Genomic DNA, 16,082 nt, shown 5'->3' on the forward strand with positions numbered 1-16,082 from the left:
CACAAAATGAGGCGTTAGTCACAAACAGGGCTTCCAAGTGCCTACCCGAGAGCATATGACTCTAACAGCTGACCTAAGCCACCAAGCTTGGATATGCAAGAAATATTTTTTTATTTTCTACTAACTGAACTTAGGTAATTTTTCTCTCGATCCCTGTTTCCTAACAGCAGAAAACTTCTGGACAAATTGGACAGGTTCAGTGATAGCTTAGTCATCTCATCACTGAATCTGTCATCCGGGCGTGCCCACCCTTCCATTCCTCTGGGTGGACTTTGGGCTCCAGGCTTCCGTGGGTGACGCTGGTGGGAAGGAAGGGCTCCGCTTCAGGCTCTGGCTGTCCTGTGTTGGATTCACCATGATGTGTGCGCTTTCACTGGCTGTGGCCGCAGAGGGGGCTGGCACATGGGTCCCGCTGGCCTGCACCCTCCACATGGCGTCTGCCGAGGTCCCACATCTTCTTCCAGCCCACACTGGCATGCTGATGGTCCGGGAGCCTCTAAGGAGCTGCACCTACCACTTGCCTCCCCGGGCACCACCTAGACCCTATCTCCTAGGGCCAAGGGCCATCAGGGGGGTCCTGAACTCCCAGCGCAGCCAGCTGGGAGGTGGGCCATGTGCCCTCCGCTCTCTCATCCCCAAACAACAAGCAAGGGATCCTCCTCCTCCAGGAACTGCCCTGAAGGTGTCAAGGTGGATACGAGGTCCTTCTCGGGGATCTATCTGAATCTCTGTGTCTTGGTCTCCCCTCGGGCTCTCTCTTCTCTCCCTGGGCCTGAGGATCTTATCTAGTTTGGGCATAGAAAATCCTGGCTCTGTGAGGATGAGCCCTCATCTTAGGCCTAGACTGCAGCTTTGCCGTTAGACTTCAAAACTCAGAGGCTGCTGTCTTTGTTTTTGGCTTTGGGGCCACGTTGTAGTCAGCTCAGCAGTCATATCAAAAAACCACAGGTTGGGCGGCTTAACCAACGTGAGATTTACTTTCTCACATTGCTGAACCTCATTTAGCCTTAATTACTCCTTCAGAGGCCCCATCTCCAAATACAATACACTGTGGGTTAGGGCTTTGACATGTGAATTTGGGAGGGACACAGACATTCAGTCTGAAACCGGCCCATACCAACCTTAGGCCTCGTATCCCCAGTGGGGAAGGGTCATGGTACTGAGATGCAGGTGTAAGGGGTGGCGTGCGGAACCAGCTATGTTTTACCTCCTTCCACCATAGGTGTGCGTCCTGAAAGCACAGGGAGCTAATTCTATCTGACTTCATTACTGGCCTGTCAGCGTCTTCTGAGCCCCTGTTTCACGCCAGACACTCTGTTGAGCGCTGTGAACCCAAAGAATCGAAAGAGAAGTTTCTAGACCTCTTTGAGTTATGGTGTGGGAGGATGGTAGATCTCAGCATTATGAGGAGCGCTGGATAGGTGGGTCCACAGAAAGTTAAGAGAGAGGCCTGCTTGAGGGAGCAATTTAATCTACTCCAGCCAAAGCGAAGGGATTCCATTCAAGAGAACAGACTCCTCAGATGACCTTTGCCCAACTTGAGGCAAAGGCTCCTTGACTCCAGGCACCAGTCCTCTCTGGAACCTTCTTTTAGGCCTCAGGGTCTCTCTGATGCCCAAGGTCACTGTAGTCACCTTGACCCACCCAGTTTGACCTACCATTGGCCAAAGATGGCGCCTCTCCTGTTCCAGCCAAGGAGAATCCAGTCACCTTTGCAAGGGGCGGCTGCTCCTTCCCTGAGACCCAGCTGCTACCCGGCCCCTGTGGAGGCCTCAGGCTCCCTGTGCGGGGCCCAGATCTCTTCTCACACACATTCATACGTTTCTAACTGTGTCTCCCCCACCTTGGATACTCTGACTTCATGGCCTCTCTCATCAGTCTGGCGAGAGAGCATGAAAGTGGAATTAGGATGAGTTTGGGTATAGGTTATACACAGATGGCAAGAAACTTCCAGAAAGGATACCATCATCTGTACATTTGCAATGGTAGTGTTAAGTGATATTTATTGAACATGTGCTTAGTTAATGCTATAAACATATTATACATATCAGCTGGCTCAGTGGTAAAGAACCTGCCTGCCAATGCAGGGGACACAAGAGACACAGGTTGGATCCCTGGGTCATGAAGATCCCCTGGAGGAGGGGATGGCAACCCACTCATTTTCGTGCCTGGAGAATCCCATGGACAGAGGAGCCCAGTGGGCTTCAGTCCATAGGGTCACACAGAGTCCGACACGACTGAAGTGACTTGGCACGCACATAATTCTGTGACGCAGTTACTGTTACTAATTACTATTATTAGTCCCATTTCCCACATGTGAAACTGGAGGTACACAGAGATTAAATTAGAGATGAACCCTCCAGAGGTTGCCCAGTTGCATGAAGTTGTTAAGCGGTAGATCCAAGGTTAAACTTGGAGGCCAGCCTCCTGCCACAGTGCTCTTCATGGCTCTGCTCTGCTGTGTTTTAAAGTCAAGTTTTAAATACAATCTATCATTGCCAGGTACATAAAGGCTATACAGATACCCGTGTCAGCTCAGGACAGGGCTTGCTGCCAAAGGCATCATAAAAAGCACTTGAGTTTCAGAGATCTTTGGGTTTTGGCAAGCAGGTGTACTTCACATGACATTTCTTTTAGTCCCCCAAAACTCTATTATGAAGCACCATTATTGTCCCCAATTAGAGGTGATGAAATTGAGCCCAGAGTGGTCATCTGTCTCATCCAAGATCTTTCAAATTGTAAGTGGTAAAACTGGAAATAATTACACTATTGGTTTTTAGTGTGGTATAACTTTGTGTTTTCAACAGCCCAAACGTCAGTAGTTTTGTTCATGTAAAACTATTGTCTTAGTAATTAAGAAACTGTGAACTCTGAGTCATCCACTCCTGAGGCATACCTAGCATTTGGCCATATTGAAATGTGTACTCTTTTGAATGAAGAGATTCTGATCCCGAAGCCTCTGGCTTGGTCCTCCTCAGGGAAACTCTTCTGCAGGATGTTGCTGTCGTCTTAATTCCCTCTCTCAGGGATTCCAGTTTTCTGTGTTTTTAAGGAACGTGTATTTCCCCCAGAGCCCTTGGGGACTTTTCTATTCCAGACTCCCTGTGGCATTCGTCTTCGGGGCTGCGTGGTCATGAAACAGATAAGAGTGCGAGGTCAAGAGTGAGGGCAGGAAGAGGCCCGCTGGCCGCTTTGGTCCAGACCTGGTGCTGCTGGCCTCAGGGCACGTTCTTCCCGAAGACCTCACCAGAGAGGGGGCCCTCCCTGAAGGAGCAGAGTCCCAGGATGGGGGATAAAAGGTCCAGGCGTCCGGAGCTCTCGTTTCACGCAACCCCGGGACCTGTGACATGCTCGCTCGGCTCCAGCCTTGAGGCCTGACGGAGGCCGGAGCCCACTCTCTGGGCCCCCGGAACAGCCGCACCTGCCGTTCCCACCCCAGGCGCTCCGGGTTCTGAACTGCGGTCTGTTCCCACCCTCTCTTCCCAGGAGCCCCGTGGTGCCTGGCGGGGTGGTGGCCGTGGACCGACATTACTTCCAGAACACCGGAGCGTACGACCCTCTCCTGTCACTGCAGGGAGGTGGAAACCTCGAGCTGTCTCTCAAGGTACGTCCCGGGCCACGGGAGGCCCCGGAAGTTCTCTGGAGCCGTGGGTAGGGTCACAGCTTGGAGGTCAAGGATGCTGCTTCAGACAAACACAGAGTCCTCATCGGGGGGCGTCCCACCTGGTTTCTCCTCCTCTGTCCTCTCTCTTGACTTCGCCACAGCCTCCCTCCTGAGCCCACTTGTCGAGCCTGCTCACAGGAAAGGGTGTGTCTTCAGTCATCTCCGCCTGATGCAGAGCTTCCTGGGTGTCCTCCGAGGCCAGCGCCCTTAGCACCTGGAGAGTTTTCACCGTGCCCGCTGGCCGAAGCAAATACCGCACAGTTCTGTGTGCTCAGTTTGATCCAAACAACATAATGGGACTTCCCTTGTAGCTCAGTTGGTAAAGAATCTGCCTACAATGCAGGAGACCCGGGTTCGATTCCTGGGTTGGGAAGATCCCCTGGAGAAGGAAATGGCCACCCACTCCAGTATTCTTGCCTGGAGAATCCCATGGACTATAGCCTGCCAGGCTCCTTTGTCCATGGGGTCGCAAGAGTCAGACACGACTTAGCAACTAAACAACTTAATAAGTTAATCAGTTTTTGTCCAAACAGCATAGCCCCACTGTGCACCACACAATTTCTCAAGCCTTGGATCGGATCGGACCCTTCACTCTCATTTCCTCATTGATTTTTAGCCTGATTTTTCACCACAGCAACCCCTGAAAACCCAACCCAGCGAAGACACACAGCATTGCAAGTACAGCAATCTGAGGTTGAAATCAGTTTGCAGAACATCCAACAGATGTCACTACGCTTCTCCTGAACGTTGAAAACAGCCCACTCAGCCATCTCAGTTCTGGCACCCTGGGGTGCCTTGGCACACAGTTTGGAAAGCCCGTGGTTTGCCTTCTTGGTGTCTTTAGGTTCTGCCTATCCTAGGCAGGTTTTCGCTTTCCTCTTAATTCCCAAGTAGGGAATAAGAGACTTCCTGTCAGATGAACTCTAGGCACTTGGGAGGAGGAGTGAGTGGAGAGCAGGGAAACTCCCAGAAGTAGGAAGGACTGAGGAGAGCTTGCTTCGATCTCCACACGAATGGCTCCTGGTAACTGCAGCAGGAGACGTCACGAGCTTTTAGAGATTCCCTGGCCACTAGGGGTACTCTCTCCCCCCAGGAAGCAGCCTTGGGAGAGGCCAGGTGTTAACAGCACGAATGCATCCTCCAAGTGCTGAATCTGGGCACGTGTTTCAGGAGCAGGGCAGGGACGTTCAGGCAGTTTCAGGGGTTCAGTTCAGTCGCTCAGTCATGTCCGACTCTCTGCGATCCCATGAACCGCAGCACACCAGGCCACCCTGTCCATCACCAACTCCCGGAGTTGACTCAAACTCATGTCCTTCGAGTCAGTGATGCCATCCAACCAACTCATCCTCTGTCGTCTCCTTCTCCTCCTGCCTTCAATCTTTCCCAGCATCAGGATCTTTTCCAATGAGTCAGTTCTTTGCATCACGTGGCCAAAGTATTGGAGTTTCAGCTTCAGCCTCAGTCCTTCCAATGAATATCCAGGACTGATTTCCTTTAGGATGGACTGGTTGGATCTCCTTGCAGTCCAAGGGACAACACCACAGTTCAAAAGCATCAATTCTTCGGTGCTCAGCCTTCTTCATAGTCCAACTCTCACATCCATACATGACTACTGGAAAAACCATAGCTTTGACTAGATGGACCTTTGTTGGCAAAGTAGTGTCTGTTTTTTAATATGCTATCTAGGTTGCTCATGGCTTTTCTTCTAAGGTGCAAGCGTCTTTTAATTTCATGGCTGCAGTCACCATCTGCAATGATTTTGGAGCCCCCCCAAAATAAAGTCTGCCACTGTTTCCACTGTCTCCCATTGTTGCCGGGGTGTGGCCCCTCAACCCACAGATCCCGGCCCGGGACCACCGCCCTCGTTCTCCCCACCTTGCCCCTACCCGCCTGCGCAGAACTCTCAGATCCGGAAGCTCTGTTCCATCCTGAGAACTAGCGTCACTGTGCGCTCGTGAGGTTGCGGGCATTTTTCCAGCCCCTCCCAGGGTCCCTCGAGTCCCACATCTCTGGAGAGGAGCACAGAAGTGTGCGTTTTCTCCTTTCCTGGCAGACCTGGCTTTGTGGAGGCTCCGTGGAAATCCTGCCCTGCTCCCGGGTGGGGCACCTCTACCGAAATGAAGATGCCCACTCCCAGCTTGAGCGGGAGGCCGCCCTGCAGAACAAGATCCGCATCGCTGAGACCTGGCTGGACTCCTTCAAAGAAACCTTCTACAAGCACAGTCCAGAGGCCTTGTCCCTGAGCAAGGTAAGGGGGGAGCCCAGCAGAGGCTTCTGTGCCCACCCAGTGGCCCCTCCCGTGCTGGAGGCTGGGCCAGAAGCACCTCCCCATCCGCCTTGAAGGGCAAATACAAGCTTCCAGCTGGTACTTCCATGGGGGCCCTCTCAAGGCGCTCCCCCTCCCGGTGGGGTTGTCCTCTGTCTCTCCCAGGGTCTCGGGGAGGAGGTGAGGGGGCGCGGCGAGGGGAGCAGTGGGAGGAGGACGCGGTCACAGCCGGTCCTGGCCTTGAATCCCCCGGTGTCTGTGGGGCGGGGTCTGTCTTCACATCTAAGGATGCGGCCGTTCATCCTGGGCCCAGAGGAAAGACTGGGTGGGGAGTAATTGTTGAGATGGGCCCCCGAGGGCCCTTTTACCCCAGGGAAAGTGCTCGGGGCTATGCAATTACCCCAAGACGTGAAACAAACAGAAGCATAGAAGTAAACGTAGAGGACCTCCCCGCAAAGGCCCAGAAAAATAAACCTTTCATACATTTGATGAAATGTCCACAAACGGCATTTTCAGCTGGCCCACCAGCATTCGGCACAGTTCTGCTGGCAGGACACGTGGATGCTACTTGGCGCGGGACGCGGCCCGCGGTGACGCGCGCTGTCCGCCTCCCTCAGCTCCCTCCCAGACCCCCGTCCCTCCCCCGCGTGAGCTCTGATGTAAAGCCGCTGCCTGTGTCTCCCCCCTGCCCAGGCCGGGAAGCCGGACTGCACGGAGCGCCAACAGCTGCAGAGACGGCTGGGCTGCCGGACCTTCCACTGGTTTCTGGCCAACGTCTACCCCGAGCTGTACCCACTGGAACGCAGGCCCAGGTTCTCCGGAAAGGCAAGGCATGAGAAAGACAAAGGGCGGAGGAGGAGGAAAGGGGGCTGAGCGGCTTCCCGGCCAGGGCCTGGGTTCAGAGGCTCTCCCCCCGCCCCGGGCACCCAGGCCGGGCCCAGCGGGGCCTCCCTGCGGGGCATGGCTGGGCTGTGCCGTAACCCGCCGCAGGGCCCCTCACCCTGGGCTGCGTCCACGGCCTTCAGGAGGCCCGGCCCTTAGGATCGCTGGTTTGAGCTTGACCTCCCTCGCGTCTGTGACCCGCACGTGGGCCTTGAGCATCACTGCAGAGAGTGAAGGAGGGGAATGCGGCCCACAGAGGGCATCTTTGCGCGGAGGGTAGGATTCACCCCCGCGTGTCTGCTTACAGCTCCACAACACTGGACTGGGCTTCTGCGCAGACTGCGCGGCGGAAGAGGCGGCCCCGGGCTGTGCCGTGATGCTGGCCCCCTGCAGGGACGGTGAGCCGCAGCAGGTGGGTGGCCAGCGCTCCCAGACCCCCAGGGCGTCTTTGCCGCGATGCCCCTCTCTTCCCCTGGGGGCCTCTCCTTTCCCGGGTCCCGCGTCCTTGTCTGTGCCTGGGGCCCCACTCTTGTGAGCCGCCCCCAACCTGTCCCGAGCCCCTAGACCAGATGTGGAGCCGTCAGAGAACCAGCCTCTGAGCTCAAGGAAAAGGGTCGGGCTGTTTCGCCAGTGCATTCGGCTGACAGATAAGGAAACGGAGGCTTGGAGGGTGGCTAGCCCAGGGGCGACCAAGGCAGGCGTCTCCAGAACCCCTGTGGGTAAGGGGCAGTGGGCACAGGGAGGTGGGCAGCGGCCGTTCTCACTGAGGAGCGCCTGCCCCGGCCACAGGCATGCCTCTTGTCTTGTGCGGAAGTGGATCCAGCATCACGAGGTCATCCAAAACCATAAAAGACACTGGAAATCCAGAATTCATGGGAAAGACTCCCATTAAAAAAAATAAAAAATTGTTTACTTACTGGCCAAGCCTCACAGTATGCAGGATCTTACTTCCCCAACTAGGATCAAACCCATGCCCCGACAGGGCAAGTGTGGAATCCCCACCTCTGCCCTGTGAGGGAATCCCCTCTTTTTCTTTTTATTGGAGTGTAGTTGATCTACAGTGTTGCCTTAGCTTCTGGTGTATAGCAAAGTGACTCAGTTCTACATATATACATATTTATATTCTTTTTCGGATGCTTTCCTGTTGTAGCTTATTACAGGATATTGACTATAGCTCCCTGAGCTATACAGTAGGGCCTTGCTGTTTATCTATTTTATATATAGCAGTTTGTGTCTGCTAATCCCAAACTCCTCATTTATCTGTTCCCCCCTACCTTTTTCCCTTTGGTAACCATAAGTTTGTCTTCTCTGAATGTGGGTCTGTTCCTGTTTTGTAAACATACCAAATGAAGTAAGTCAGACAGAGAAAGACAAATATCTTAAGATATCTCTTATGTGTGAAACCTAAAAGATGATGCAAATGAACTTATTTACAAAATGGAAAAGTTCATCATTTAAATTAAAAATCTATAATCGGAGATCAAAGAAAACTTATGTGCAGGCAAATTCTCACCAGGGCACCTTTTTGAAACCAGTTCAAGACCAGCTCAAGACCATTAGCCAACTAGAACCAGAGATGGGGACAGTAGGTGACCAAGCAGGGTCTATAGGCACAGAAGCCCTGAGGAAGTGAGGAGACCTCAGAAAACGTCCCCCATTTACCGTCCATCAAACCTGTGACTCGTGACTGTGTTCCTGAGACTCCAGGCTGTTGGCGCTGAGTCCTGCCTCTGGGGGCCAAGACTTCCAGGCCAGAGGGGGCTCTTAGGGCAATACAAGAGCCGTGTGTGTGTGTGTGTGTGTGTGTGTGTGTGTGTGTGTGTGTGTGTGTGAGAAAAGGCTGGATTTGGGCAGACAGCCTCGTGGCCTCAGTGGCCCCCGCCCCACTTGCCGGAGGAGAGGTCACCCAGCTGGCTGCAGGTCTCAGAGCAGCAGCTTCACTCAGAGCATGTGGTCTGTGAAACTCCTCCCTCGGGGAGAAGGGCTTGCACTCCACAGTCAGAAGGGAGGCAGAGGGTGGAAACGCCCCTGGGGAAGGGAAGGGAACAACTCTGCTGGGGCGGGTGCGCTGGAGACCATCCTCAGATTCCCGGGGGCTCCCTCTGCAGCGAGGCTGGACCCTGGGGTAGCTGGAAGGGCGGGCCACCCCAGGACAACAGAAGCTTATGACCTGCTACTGCGGCTGCTAAGTCGCTTCAGTCATGTCCGACTCTGTGACCCCATGGACAGCAGCCCACCAGGCTCCTCTGTCCGTGGGATTCTCTAGGCAAGAATACTGGAGTGGGCTGCCATTTCCTTCTCCACCTTATGTCCCGAGGGGTGGCCAAAGGGAACGATGAACACCACCGGCAGGCTCTCTCCCGCAGGGGGAGGGTCTCCTTGACCCTGAGGTCCTGCAGGTGGGCGCATGCGGCCGGCAGGACAGACTAGGAGATCCTCAACGAGTGAGGGGGAGGTTAGAGGCGGAGGGCGCTTCCAGCATCCTGTGGGCTCCTGGCTTATCAGGAAGGGCTTCTTCTGTGTGAGGGCGTTTCTTCTCTTCAAATTCCCATCACACAAATACCTGCCCAGGTAATGGGACGCCCCTGTGACTTTGGCCAAGGGTTGGTGGGTTCACTTCTTTTCACAGCTTGGATGATAACCTCGAAAGTCTAACCCGCCCCCAAGTCTCTCTGCTTCCAGCCTGTGATGGGGCTGTTGTATAAAGCTCTTCTACCCCAAAGGCCTCTATTAAAAGCGAACAACAAAGTGTGAGTTCCTGGAGATACTGATGGAACGAGTCAGATAAGCCCCCGAGAGCCTGGGGCCAAAGCAAGAAAATGCTTTGGAGGGTCCAGCCCTGCAGGCAGGACCAGCGAGGCTCTGGGACCCCAGGCGAAGGCCCTGGGCCTGCAGGACTTGTCGGGAAGCAGGCAATCAGGATCCCTTTGTCCCCTTCTGGTTTTACTGTCTACCAGTGTTCTAGAACACACCGATGGGCACTCACTCCTGGCCCAGAGGACAGAGAGAAAGCGGTAGGTGAGGAGGCCTTATGACAGTGGAAGCGCCTCAGCTTCTGACTGTGTGACGTCAGGTAGGCTTCTTAACCTCTCTGAGTCTTGTCTTCCTCATCTGCAAGTAGGGATAATGGTCTCCCTCGTGCAAGAGGAATGTTAGGTTTTGGAGTTCGTTAAGACTCTTGGGCTTCCCTTGTAGCTCAGTCGGTAAAGAATCTGCCTGCAGTGCAGGAGTGAGTCCTGGGTTCGATTCCTGGGAAGAGTCCCCTGGAGAAGGAAATGGCTGCCCACTCCAGTATTCTTGCCTGGAGAATCCCATGGACAGAGGAGCCTGGTAGGTTCCCAGTCCCTGGGGTCGCAAGAATCAGACACAACTTAGTGACTAAACCACCACCAAGATTTTTGGTGGGGAGGTGGGGATTAGCATCGGCTTCTGTATCCAGAAAAATTGTGAACTAGCTAAGCTGAATCCACCATATGCTGTATTAAGAATAAGAAGAAACACACTCTTTTATGTATAAGGAACTAAGTTTATAGCAAAGAGAAATCTCCAGGGACCCTCACAAAACACAGGGCATCCTTCCTGGCGTCACCTGAAAGGGAAAGTGAGAGTTGCTCAGTCCTGTCTGGCTCGTTGCGACCCCATGGACTATGCAGCCCATGGAGTTCTCCAGGCCAGAAGACTGGAGTGGGTAGCCTTTCCCTTCTCCAGCGGATCTTCCCAGCCCAGGCATTGAACCCAGGTCTCCCGCATTGGAGGCAGATTCTTTACCAGCTGAGCCACCAGGGAAGCCCAAGAATACCGGAGTGGGTAGCCTATCCCTTCTCCAGCGGATCTTCCCAACCCGGGAATTGAACCGGGATCTCCTGCATGGCAGGCAGATTCTTAATGAGCTAAGCTATGCGGGAAGCCCGATGGCTTCGCCTATGTTGCAGGAAATAGAATAAGGGAGGAGACTGTCAGAATGTATAAATGTGAGTGTCACGGTAACTGGATTGAGGCGGCGTCAGAGGTCAGAGCTAGTCCAACACGGTATCTGTGGACCTGACTATGAGACAGGGCCTTGCTGACTCGGGCGGAATCTGAAGCTTGCCCCCAGACCTTGGCCCTGTTGCGGTGAGCTCTCCTCCCCTTATCCAGCTTTGGACAGGGTCTCCTGCTAGCAGTGCTAACGGCTGTTCCCCTATCCCAGCGCCTGGAGCACACGGGCCGGAGAGCCATCCACTACGGCGGCCCAGGGCACCTGTGCTTTGACGTCAGGCGAGAGCAGGTGATTCTCCAGAACTGCACCGAGGGGGGCCCTGCCATCCACCAGCAGCACTGGGATCACCAGGAGGTGAGTGACCCACCCAGGAGGAGTTCATGGGGCCTCTGGTGGGCACGTGTCTGGCTCTTCCGAGAGGTCAAGTATTACCGCACTAGCCTGTGTCCCTGGGCTGAACTTAATGGTTTGGCACTAAGGCCTCGGAGGGCGGTGAAGCCGACCTTGCAGCCGAGTTATCCGCCGGCATCCAGAAAGGTGCTAATTTCCCAGGTCTCTGTGTCGCTCAGTCTTCATGCACTGGAAAGAGGAGACCCCCTAGCTGTAAAGTTTATCAGCTTTAGGCCTCGAGTAGGACTGTGGGGTGCATTACAGATGCTGCCAAACCCCATTGGTGGTGTGCTTTTAGGAGCAGAGGAAAGGCCCACCTCCTGTTCCACAATCACATAGCTGGTGGTGTAGATCGTACTTTCTTCCTTTGCTAATTTCGTGCTGAGCATTTCATCATTTTCAGAAGACTTTAATTCCCATTACCCCAGAGAGAGGCTCTAGCTCCTTTCCAGAGGTCAGTATCCAATAAAGAGGAAATAGGAGGAGCCTAAGTATTTAGGCAGAGTGGGCAGATTAAGGGTTGGAAGGAGACAGTATAAACAACTGTCTACATTGTTTTTCCTTCACCTCAAATCCCTTCTGACGTGAGCTAGGGTGTAAGTACATGAAAAAACAAATTAATACACACATCTTTTTAAGTGTCTTATCTTCCCCTTTTGCTTGGAAATAAGGGAGGTTAAATAACTAATCAGAACTCCATGCATCAGCGCTCTTAGAGCAGGCTGTGAAAGAGGAAAATCAGATAGTCTAAGACTTAAGCTGAACTCACGAGAAACGTTGAGAACAAAGCTCTTGGGGCTCTGGCGACAAGTGAACCCAAGGCTCAGGGGCCCCACACATGCTCAAAGAATTCTTGGAAACCAAGTTAAGGCCCTTTATGTATGATCGTAAAGGATCATTCTAAGCAAGGCCTCTGGATAAGATAGATTTAGAAATAGCATTTAAGCATAATGTGTAAAAGATTAGTGACTAAGATATACCCAGCATCTTTCAGGCATTAAAAAGTAAGACTTTAAAAAAGTATTCTCATCCAGCCATAAAAAGAGATGAGGTACTGTCCATAGCAACACTATTCACAATAGTCAAGAGGCGGAAGCAACCCAAGAATCCAATGATTGACGAACACATAAACAAAATATGCTATGTACACACAATGGAATATCATTCCATCTTAAGGAAGAAGGAAATCCTGTCTTTTGTTTCAACATGGATGGAACTTGAAGACATTATTCTAAGTGAAATAAGCCGGTCACCAAAAGGCAAATACTATATGATTACACTTAATATGAGGTGTATAGGGAAGTCAGATTCATACAAACAGAAAACAGAACGGTAGTTACCTGGCCCGAGAGGAAGCAGGGAAAGGGAAGCTGTCATTTAATGGGTTTTGAGTTTCCGTTTTGGAAGAAGAAGTTCTGGAGATCTGTCTCAACACAGTGTGAATATACTTAACAGGAATACATTTTACACTTAAAAATGGTTAAGATGGGAAGTTTTATGTTAATATTGTTGTTGTCATTGTTTAGTTGCAAAGTCGTGTCTGACTCTTTTGCACCCCTATGGACCGTTGCCCACCAGGCTCCTCCATCCGTGGGATTTCCCAGGCAAGGACACTGGATTGGGTTGCCGTGTCCTTCTCCAGGGGATCTTCCTGACCCAGGGATCCAACCTGTGTCTGCTGCTTGGCAGGTGGATTCTTTACCACTGAGCCACCTGGGAAACTTAGGGCTACATAAATTATATTACAAAGTAGCCAAAACACTCCAATTCCCTATCAGGCCAGTTGACAACACTTTTATCATTCTCTTAATGACTAGCACAAATTTTAGGTATTTCTTTCTTTGCTGACTGATCGTGAGGGTCCGACTGATTTTCTTTATTTCTTTATTTTTTTTTCCTTTTCTTCTCTCCTTTCAGAATGGAATGATTGTTCACATTCTCTCTGGGAAATGCATGGAAGCTGTGGTGCAGGAAAACAATAAAGATCTGTACTTGCGTGAGTGCGATGGAAAAGCCAGCCAGCTGTGGCGATTTGACAACGTCAGCACCGTGGATGAACGGTGAACGCCACCCGCAGAAGGAACACAGAAGCGTGGCCATCGCAGTCCAGCCCAAGCGAACTGCAGGAGCACGTGCCTTTCACGAAGCAGGCCCTTTAGGTGTGTGCGGTGGCGAGAGCAGAGACGCAGCTCCATGAATGAATACGGAAAGTCTTTTCTTCCTGCCTTTCTCTCACAGGCCACTGTCTGTTTTAGACAAAAAATATGGACCCATTGTCTCATTGTCTTCATCACTGGTAAATGATCATAGCATGGTACAGAAGATTCTTGGTTTTTTTTCCCCCGCAACTGACCAGTATGCAATTCCTTTTATCTCTGACTGAGGAAAGAAGGGGCTTCTCTGGTGGCTCAGCAGTAAAGGACCCACCTGCCGGTGCAGGAGACGTGGGTTCCATCCCTGGGTTGGAAAGATCCCCTGGAGAAGGAAATAGCAACCCACTCCAGTATTCTTGCCTGGAAAATTCCGTGGACAGGGGAGCCTGGCGGGCTGCAGTCCATGAGGTCGTAAACAGTTGGACACGACTGAGCAACAACAAAGGAAAGAGGCCTGGGAACATCTTCAGGATACAAAATCCCTACTGATCAGTTTATTCTAAACTGCCTTACCTTGGGCTGTCTGTGTCGACAACCGTAAAAATGAAAGAGTGAAGAAGGTGCAAAGTTCTGCCATCCAAACACTTGAATAAGTTTATGAAGACAAATTTCATGTTCATTGGTTGAACCATAGCTCAGATGAAGGAAGCAAGCTACTCAGAGAACACAGGGTTACAGAGACTTCTGCCCAGTTTTCAGCTCAGCCTAGCAGCTGCAAAGAGTCAGTAGACCTGGGATAAGATGTTTTCATGTTAATGAGAATGTTCTCGGGACTTTCTACCTCCATTCACCCTTGCCCTCACTGTTCTCTAGCTTGATTAACTATAATCAGATTCTCATGCAATACACTTCACTATAGTCACTGGTGTTGGGTCAGCTTAGACTGAACACTCCCACAAAAAAGAAGTGTGTACAGTTGAGAAACTCCTGATGTCCTCTTACCAAGTTTGCGTTGACTGGATCAGAACAAGCAACTTTTGCAAAGAGGCAAATCTCCCTGGGAGGGAGATGCCAGCATCTGAGTCAAAATTCCTTTGAGAGGAACTAGAGCGGGGTGTCGATGTCCATGAGGCTGAAAGGGCTGGGTCTGAGCCCCCAGGAAATGTCTGGCTACCCCCAAAGGGGCCCACATCTGAACATTCAGCCATAGGAAGAACACATCTTCCTCAGGGCAGAGTCCATGCTGGTGAAAGCCGGATGTCTCTCATGCTGTGACTTGGCCCGTCTAAATGGGACTTAAGGGTTGTTGAGTGGGGTTGGTTCTGCGATTAAGAAAAAATGGTGCCCATTTCTCTTCCAAATGGAGTTCCCTCTTCACATGGTCAAAGAACTCCCCTCAAAGATGTTCATCTCCTCTGGGCTGTCTCGGGATACAGATAACAAACACTGAGTTTCAGATAACAAACACTGAGCAGGAAGTGAGGGCTTCCAAAAATATCCGTCATAACTATGCATCTCTTCTCCACCTGTTGAAGTTAGTGGCATGCTGTATTTTTCCTTCCTCAGAATACACTCTAGACTTGGGCAAAGAGCCACTGGCCACATGTGGCTATCTAAACATAAATTCATTAAAATTAAAGAAAATTTAGGCTCAGTTCCTCAGCAGTACTGGCCACATCTCAAGGACTCAAGAGCCACTGTGTGGGAGACTACAGATAATAGCACATTCCATCATGAAAACAGGCCTATTGGATAGCACTGATCTAGACAGACTCATCATTCCATGGAAAGAAGAGATTCAACCACCATCTTCTTCTTTCAGACTTGTTTATGTTCCACACAAATTCTCCTATATTCTGAGGCTGAAACAGTGCTAAAAATTCTCAGATGACAACCTCGGGAAGGGTGTTAATTGTTAAAAAATAAAAGCTAAACTAGACTTCTGTTTTAAAAATGAACATTGGTATTGGCATTGTTTGGTATTTAAAGTTGCTGGAATAAATTAATATAATTAAATGAAAGGCTGAATTGAATTGTATAAGTTGTACTTGACAGTAATTTACAAAAGGACCCAGATGGCTTATTGCTTAATTGGTTGAACAAAGTAAGAATGTGGTGTTTCTTGCTTCCTTAACCATCCCCATGATTTATTACTTTATTACAGAAATGGCTGTCAACTCAGTCCCTGACTGGTACTTAAAGACCCTTAATTTAAACAAAACAGATGCCTCCACTTAATTCTCAAAGAAATTCAGCCTTCTCCTCATCATAGAGTAATAGTATTCAAATCCTCTCCTCTATGGACTCAGTTCTGATTTTATTTACAGTGATCAGTTTAAAAGTGGAGAACCCTGGCAGTCAGAAGATTTGATTCCCAAGAGTTTCACTCTGAATGTTGTAAGACTTAATTGTTTGGGTTTTAAGACTGAATTCACCATCATTAGTAAGCAATGATCTAGGCAGATTCATCATCCCATGGAAAGAAGAGATTCAGCCACCATCGTCTTCTTTCAGACTTGTTTATGTTCAACACAAATTCTGCTAATATCCTGAGGCTGTCCCGCTGTGGGAACAGAGAGTTTTCAGCCAACAACGTTAGAGTCCAACACTCTTTGTGCTATTTCACAACGAAAGCAGATGTCATCCCTAGAGGGGCCCTGATCTATTTCCTCTTTGGTCTCAATGCATTAATCCCACTGGCCAACTTAGAATCGCAACTCCCACGAACATCAGAAAGTCCCCCAGGACAGAGCTGATCATGTGTCAGTCACTGTGCCAGAATTTGACATCATTGGAGGTCACGTTATT

The 16,082-nt window shown here is 51.0% G+C and overlaps 1 protein-coding gene across 1 annotated transcript in view; it reads left to right on the plus strand.

Annotated features, from left to right (window-relative positions):
- The window catches only part of GALNT15 (polypeptide N-acetylgalactosaminyltransferase 15), a 44,285-nt gene extending 29,053 nt beyond the window's left edge, over positions 1–15,232 (plus strand). The window contains exons 5-10 of the mRNA XM_052648452.1: positions 3,487–3,604; positions 5,718–5,912; positions 6,624–6,755; positions 7,120–7,224; positions 11,002–11,145; positions 13,099–15,232. Of these exons, the coding sequence (XP_052504412.1) occupies positions 3,487–3,604; positions 5,718–5,912; positions 6,624–6,755; positions 7,120–7,224; positions 11,002–11,145; positions 13,099–13,245 (841 nt within the window). The 3' untranslated portion in view covers positions 13,246–15,232. The remainder of the gene's footprint in view (positions 1–3,486; positions 3,605–5,717; positions 5,913–6,623; positions 6,756–7,119; positions 7,225–11,001; positions 11,146–13,098) is intronic.
- Positions 15,233–16,082: the final 850 nt, after the last annotated feature.

The sequence above is a fragment of the Budorcas taxicolor genome, chromosome 1, assembly GCF_023091745.1.
Source record: "Budorcas taxicolor isolate Tak-1 chromosome 1, Takin1.1, whole genome shotgun sequence".
NCBI lineage: Eukaryota > Metazoa > Chordata > Mammalia > Artiodactyla > Bovidae > Budorcas > Budorcas taxicolor.